Below are 7,907 nucleotides of genomic sequence, written 5' to 3' on the forward strand. Positions count from 1 at the left end.
AGGGACCTGTTTTTAGAGAGGAATTGGTAATCTAGTGATGAACAAGGACGGCTGGCCTTGGGTCTGTTTTCACTCAGAGTCGCATATTATTATCTGTATTCGGTGGATACTCACATCTGCTTCAGGCCAGTTGGATAACAGAAGTGACTGAGTACATACAGATGAAGGAATCACTTGTACCCTTCTTACGTCTTCATCTATTACCTATGTTGTTCAACCTGTTTCACTGCTTGATATGCCAATATTTTTGATCTACTGCTCCTCATCAATTTCATATAATTCACTGAACGCTGCTCATGTTCGCGCTTTTGCTCAAATCGAGTAAAATTAATCTTCAGATTTTCCGCCTTTCATTGTATTGGTTTGCATATACTTAGGATCTCTTGATGTTGGATGAAAAGACGTATTTCAAAAGGTTGACCTTTAAGAATTGAACCACAAAAACTTATTTTCAGGATCAGCAGGAACATCCTTTTCCTGCTGATGTCCATCCAACAGTTTCATGGGTATTAGTTTGGTTACATTCCTTCTTAAAATACAAAAAAGACAACAAATATGATACGGCTAAAATTTTTCGATAGGCTACCCATAAATCCAACATTGTACATATATGCATATCCATTTACATTTTGTAAAATATTGTTTGTCATTTATATTATATTTGGCCCTTGTTTTCTGTGTATGTTTGTGCAATCCCCTCTGCATGTCTCAGATCCTTCCGATCCCTCCTTGCATGCATCCCGTGTTGTGACTGCCAGGACCCCCTCCATCCTCCAGACCTGGATCCTCCCCTCCCATCCTCTCCCGCTGCTGCACGCCGTTCTCTACCCCCCCTGCAGGGGGCGGATGAGAGGCCTCAAACCACCCTCCCCCTTTCCAGTTGTTCACTGGTTCCCGTGGACCACTGGACTGTGGCTGTTAGGGGCCCACTGGGAGTAGGCGCTATGGGTGATAGGGGCAGCATAGCTGGGCTCTCCTGCAGCACTTTGACCCCCTCTGAGGGGATGGACATGCGATGGCTCATCCGAACCCCTCGGAGGCAGCATCGATCGCTGGGCAGCTTCTGCCCGCGTGTAGTGGCTCGTTTGAGAAGAATGAACTTTAGTACATGATATGATTACCAGCTTTGGACTGCTAGAACATTTAACCATAAACAGGCTGCTCTCTCTTATCCTTGGCCCACATGACAGCACAATTGTGTTGCATCAAAACAAGCAAATCTGTATTTCAAATATTTTGTAATTTAGGATATGTCATCCTCATTTATCTTTGGGATCCCAGGCTTATACCGTTATTTGATTCACTTGTTGTGCGATTAAACATCACTCCTCAACAACAGGTAGTTTGAAATATTACAATCATGCACCACTTCTTGTCAATACTCCTGTTTTTGAAGGTACAGTACAGAAGAAGTTACAGAGACCTTGATAATAGCTCTTCTCCATTACACCAGATCACAGTGTCACTCAGCGTCTTCTCTCTCAAGTCGGCAGATGCGATCGTCGGTGGGCCGCAGCATGCTGAAGAGCTCCAGCGTGAGCGGAGAGATCTACACCCAGGAGCGCACCGACGGCAGCCAATCAGACACAGCGCTGGGCACGGTGGGTGGGGGCAGTAAGAAGAGACGCTCCAGCCTCAGCGCGCGGGTGGTGGCCATCGTTGGCAACCGTCGCAGTCGCAGCACTTCACAGATCAGCGGCCCAGGTGAGTTGCCATCGCAACCCTGAAATAGTCACTGGTGACTGTATATCCCACTAGCTATTTGTTATATGAATGTGGCACATTTGCTCCTAAAAAAAATTAGGATAAACAGAAAATATTATGATGAAATGTTCATTATATTGGGGGATGACAACAGCTACTTTGACCTGTATGAGTCTGAGTGACGAGTTTAGAAGTAATTGAGATTATATTTAGGCCGAAAGAGGGGTTTAGTTTGTGGCCACATTTGTTTGAATGACGCCCATCACACCCAACTCTTAAAAACTGTTGTACAGAAATTGTTGTGTGATGTTACATCTATATACAGCAGGGGTTTCAAACGACTGGCCTGAAGGCCACGAGACAAGTTCATGTAGCTGGAGGCATTTTATGCCTTTTTTTATGGTCAAAAGTAGACGCATAACAGAAAACCAGCAGAGTAAATAGATGGGGAATGAAATTGTACCCTTTCTAGATGCAAACTGGGGAGTTTTGTCCTGAGGAGCAGACTGTAGTGAAGCACCACAAAATGCAAGTGTCCTTTTGTTGTGTAAAAGACAAACCTCTACTGCCTTAGTGCTTTTTATAAAGAAAAACAACCAAATAATATGTTTCAGAACATCTTGGCTGAGCAGCTTCGCTCCCAGTCCCCAAACAGTGTCTGACTGGTCTGACTCCAGCATGCACTTTTACCACTGAGACTCATGATGCAAGCCAAACACTGTACTCCTCCTTCTTTGTAGCAGACATAAAAAGCTTTTAGAGAACATTAAGCCTAAGGGGGCCTCTCCTCCTGATGTAGAGAGGGGAGAGAGGAAGTAGAGATAGTGCAAAGATAAACCTTCATTTAAAAAAAATATTTATTTTTCATGATAGATGAGAGAAAAAGCAGGTAAGGGACTTATGCTCAAGGATGTAAAAAATCATCTCATGCTAAGAATACACAAGGGATGATGGGAGGCTCAGAAATGCAGCTACATTTTTCTCTTTGCACCATTCATACAAATATTATGAGTTGGAAGTTGGATGCATCCCAGTCCAAGATGCCACATGCTGTTGTTTGGGTAGTTTTTCTGCCCAACAATTTCCTGTTTACTACTGATTACCATATTCAGCAGGACATGGGTGTGTCTTTGGCCGTGCTTCAGAAAGAGAGATCATGATGTCCTCAACTGAAGCTCTAGGCTGCCATGTAATTTTCTACTTTTTCATTCCACTAGTGAATTGCTTGATATGAAGAAGGCTATGCCCCATTAGTGATGTGCTCTGGAAGATGGGCAATTTCCCTACAATCTTTGTTGTTACCTAATCACATGGGTTAAAGGAAAACTTTCTTCTTAATCTGTGATTTGTCACGTTCTAGATGAAAAATTGTGTTGGGTTTAAAGGGGCACTGCACTGATTTTACACATGGAGTTCAGTTTAAATGTAATGTGGGGCACTATGCAGCCTCTGAAAACAGCTGTATAATGTGTGGCTCTGGAGGAATGTTCTCAAGTCTGAAAGAATAACTATCAAAGAAATGTCACTTAAAGACAGGATACCCACAAAAGTTCTCTTAAACCTCTGTGATTTTCTGTTCTAAAAGAAACACTCTTTGGAGTATCAGCAGTGAAACGATTTAAAGAATCGTTTGACATTTGACATTTTTCAGCTGGCTTAGTTTAGAATATTATTGAGCATAAAGACGTGGGCGTGGTAATGATCTTCTCATCTAACTGTTGGCAAGAAAGCGAATAAGCGTATTTCCCAAAATAGAGAGGAAATTTGCCACCTTTGGTGTGGAAGTCCAATCAGTGTTGATGGTAAATGTAGTCAATTGGCAGTGTGTGCTATATTGACGGAGAAAGCTGAACAAATCTGTTGTATTTCCTGCATCCAGTGCCGTCATTTGAGGTGACTGTAACATAGTTAGATGCAAAGAAGAACTACAGGCTGCTACTTGAGCTTGGATTTTGTCTATATAATATAATATAATATAGCACGCACTGAGGAGTTTATTGCTTAAATTGACTACATGTACCATCAATACTGATTGGACATCCACATAAGAGGTGGTGACATTTCCCTTTGAAGGACCTATATGGGATCTATTAGCAGAAATAAATTATGATATTCATAAATATGTTTTCATTAGTGCTTAGTCACCTGAAACTTAGAATTGTGTTTTCGTTACATTAGAATGAGGCCTTCATATCTACATAGGGAGCGGGTCCTCTTTACAGGTTCACTGGCATGTTTCTACAGTAGCCCAGAACTGACAAACCATACACTGGCTCTAGAGAGAGCCTTTTGGGTTTTTATGTTACCTGAAAGCCACTGTAGTTTGTCAACACCCTTGTGAAACTGCAACCTTGAGCAACGTGCAATCTGACCCCACACCGTGGCCGCCCAATCTTACACACTGTCCCTTTAAGAATTCGACTTGAATCATAGTGTTGTCTTTTGAGGGTTTTCAAACAGACCTTTAAGGAAAAATAGTTGCTGTCAAGCGTTAACAATAGATTCATCTTTTGAATTTTAGGTATAACTGATTTCATCAATGCTGTTTTTCAACAGACTTGTACCTTCATGTACCCTCCTTCTACTGTAAACTCAATGAGCATGAGACACATCTGCACATTCTGTCTGTTGAAATAAAGGTGAAAAATAACTACAACACCTCTGACTACAACATTGTGATGAATCCTGTCTGTACTCTTTTATCCAGAAGGGAAGAGTAAGAAGGAGAAGGGTGCACCTATCCAAAGGAGCACAGAGACCGGCATGGCAGTAGAGCTGACCAGGAACATGAGCCGCCAGCCCAGCAGAGAGTCCAACAATGGCAGCATGAACAGCTGCAACTCTGAGGGGAAGTCAGTAAACCAACCACTTCCTTCTTTAATCAACCATCTACACACACTCTATACCAAACTCCCTCCCTTATCATTTTTTCTCTCTTAAAGGAGAATTCCAAATGATAGTGTAATTATATCTGTTATATTTCCACCTGTGTTTTCAGGCTGCAATGTTTATATATATATTTTTTCATTAGTTTCAAAGCAAATGCTACACCGTTAAAGCTACTGTAGCTGCTGTCACACCCAACTAAACCACCCTGAATAAACTGTCGTGGATGTGACAGTTTGTATGCCAGCATGTTGTGGATTATATCCAGGCGTACACTTACAAATCTCGGCATGTATGTGTCAGGCGACTGTCGGTAATCAAATTCAGGCCTGGTGTTTTCTGTGATGGATTCTCTTGTTTGGGCAATTTTTGAGATTGTTTTTCATGCTTTAAATAATGAAGCAAACGGGTTCTCCTGACAGCAGCAAAATGTGTTCTGAATCCTCAAAGTATTCTGACTGTGTGGGGATAATTGGCCATTCTGTTGTGATCATTAATTCATGTTTATGTGCTTTCTGTGTTAGTTTGATCTTCTCGGGAGTCAATGTGGGTGCCAGCAGTCAGTTCAGTGATTTCCTGGATGGCTTGGGACCAGCTCAGCTAGTGGGAAGACAAACACTGGCTACTCCTGCAATAGGTAAGATACTGATATACGCTTCTCTTTTGTATTTTGTATTTTTATGTTCTCTTTTGTGTTTGTTTGTATATGTTTTTTAATAATTCATTAATCTTTTTTTTCTTAATTAATTATTCCTATTCTTTTGCATTTATAATATATATTTTGGATATTCATTTTAGTATACATATATAGCTTTGATTTTATTTTTCAATTTCCTATTTATTATATGTTATTATTTACACAGTAATTGTTAATTATTTCATTTTTGGTTTGAAGTTAAGACTGTTTCACACACTTGTGTACTAGCCTTTTGATACCCAGGCAGAAAATCTGGGTGAACTCAAATATAAAAATAATAATAACAATAATAATAATAACAATATTAGATTAGATATGTATTTAATGTAATGTTATATTATATGTACTATATGTAACTAGTAACTATATACTGCAACGGTACAAGATAATTGATGATATAATTATATAGTGCAATATAAATCTCTTCACACATGTTTTTATGGGCTGAGTGTGCAGTCACTACCGCCCGTGTTGTTTATTTGTTCTGACTTGTTATACTTGTGGCAACCATTGATCTCTTGCTTTCATATGACAAGTCTTCTTTTCACTTTTCTGTGCTTCCCAGGTGACATCCAGATTGGTATGATGGAGAAAAAGGGTCAGCTGGAGGTTGAAGTTATCAGGGCTCGAGGACTCGTACAAAAGCCAGGATCCAAATCCCTCCCTGGTGAGAACCTGACCATCCTTGAGATACCAGAAAGCAACGAATCACTCCCTCCCTCTCAATATATCAATCATGCAATCTTCAGATTAGGATATAGTATATACACTCTACAATCAGTGAAATCCAGTAAATACACCCAGCCAAAGCTTGCTATGTACTTTCCCTTCCCATAATGATGCAACCAGCTGTGAGATCTGATCTAGATTATATTGGAGAGTCGCTGTGTTCCCCACTAATGGCTTTTTTATTGCTTTGTCTCTGCCTTCAGCTCCATATGTCAAGGTCTATCTGCTAAATAATGGAGCGTACGTAGCCAAAAAGAAAACCAAGATTGCACGGAAAACACTTGACCCACTGTACCAGCAAGCACTGCTATTCGAGGAAAGCCCACAGGGTAAAGTCTTACAGGTGAGCCCTCACCATATTTCTCTTCATCACAAATGTAAATGTTTTATTCCAACTTCATAATGATTAAATATTGTATAGTAGGAGGAACTAGACTGCTGTGTAATTTGACAGAAAATATATGTTCTTAAGGTGATTGTATGGGGCGACTACGGCCGCATGGACCATAAAAGCTTCATGGGAGTTGCACAAATCCTATTGGAGGAGCTGGACTTATCAAGCACAGTCATTGGCTGGTACAAGTTGTTCCCCCCGTCATCCTTGGTCGATCCGACACTTGCCTCCCTAACGCGACGGGCTTCCCAGTCGTCACTGGACAGCTCCTCTGGACCTCCTGGAGTCCGATCCTAGTGGACCAACAGCTCTACACCTCTCGACAAGTAAAAAACTCATGAAACCTACTGTAGAGAGAAACTAACAAAAACAAAAAGATGGCGGAAATGTAGAGCAACAACAACAATCAGAAGCATCACAACCAGAAAGCTTTGTTGAGATCTGACAATCACTCCTGTCGTGGTTAATTTTGTCTGTTGTAGGGAGCGCCACATTTCAGTGTTTCATATCCATTAAGAAAATATTTTTTCTCTGTGTATGCTGAAGAAGCAGGGCTGTCGACAGACAACAAGAAGTAGCTCTCGAGACGGGAGACGACAGAGAATCAAATGAAGCAGGGTGATTTTTAACTGAATCAACAATAGCAAAGAAATGTACGTTAAGCATCGGAATGTATGGACTCGAGACAGAGATAATCACCCTCCACACCTGCAGGTGGCGCAGTCTTCTCTGCAGTGGCCTCCTCCAGAACCCCTACAGACTGCCGGCACTCCTGCCTTCAAGCAGGGCGCTTGCGCGTGGGTATTCAGTCTGGAAGCACAGGGCCTTCTTCTGGTGCCTAGACCATGGAGCCGCATCACTGGTCCCTCTCTCTGTTGAAAACTCCTCTTTTCAGTATGTTTACCGTGGCTGCTCTGAAGCCACACTATTTTAGCGTGTTTGCTTTCTCGTCCATTTCTTTTCCCTTTGTTACTACCGGCACAAAATGTTTTTATAGTACGTGAAATGCTCATGATAATGTTGTCAGTCTGGTGTGTGCATGGAGTGAAAAAACAAAACACAAGAGATAAAAAACGATTAAATGTCTGCAAGTGTTATGTAGGGGGGGGGGGACTAGTGATGATGACACAGCTTAGATTTTTACAGTTGACAGTGAGATTTGCGTGCAGCGTTGTTTTCCTCGTTTCACCACTGGCAAAGGTCCAGGCCAGTCGTCTTTGTATAGATGTATATTAAGCCTCCCAGGAGGTTGACCAATAAATACAATTTATGTCACTTTGAAATATCACAAGGGTTCAACATCACTGTACAAAATACGAAAAAAAAGTAAACGCAAGAGCAAGGACCGTCTAATTTTTCACATTTTTTGGGGAGTGCATTCCCTCACCCCAGCACGTTTTTATCCAACCCTTAGTTTACATTATTTTAAAATTTAAAGAAAAGCACAAGAGCTTGATTTTTTACAACAAAAAGTTTAACTTTTTGAAAAAAAACAAA

At 41.1% G+C, this 7,907-nt stretch overlaps 1 protein-coding gene across 6 annotated transcripts in view; it reads left to right on the plus strand.

Annotated features, from left to right (window-relative positions):
- Positions 1-6,707, plus strand: part of LOC142949520 (regulating synaptic membrane exocytosis protein 1-like) — a 65,787-nt gene extending 59,080 nt beyond the window's left edge. For 3 of the 6 annotated variants that reach the window (XM_076091207.1, XM_076091206.1, XM_076091209.1), the window contains 6 exons: positions 1,487-1,704; positions 4,412-4,556; positions 5,115-5,227; positions 5,853-5,954; positions 6,220-6,359; positions 6,489-6,707. In XM_076091207.1, coding sequence (XP_075947322.1) covers positions 1,487-1,704; positions 4,412-4,556; positions 5,115-5,227; positions 5,853-5,954; positions 6,220-6,359; positions 6,489-6,707 — 937 coding nt within the window. Of the gene's footprint in view, positions 1-1,460; positions 1,705-4,411; positions 4,557-5,114; positions 5,228-5,852; positions 5,955-6,219; positions 6,360-6,488 lie in introns of all 6 variants that reach the window. The other 3 variants (XM_076091210.1, XM_076091211.1, XM_076091212.1) reach the window with 3 other exon arrangements.
- The last annotated feature ends 1,200 nt before the right edge of the window (positions 6,708-7,907 follow it).

Source organism: Anarhichas minor, unplaced genomic scaffold, assembly GCF_050575085.1.
Source record: "Anarhichas minor isolate MPS153535 unplaced genomic scaffold, ASM5057508v1 ptg000014l, whole genome shotgun sequence".
Taxonomy (NCBI): Eukaryota; Metazoa; Chordata; class Actinopteri; order Perciformes; family Anarhichadidae; genus Anarhichas; species Anarhichas minor.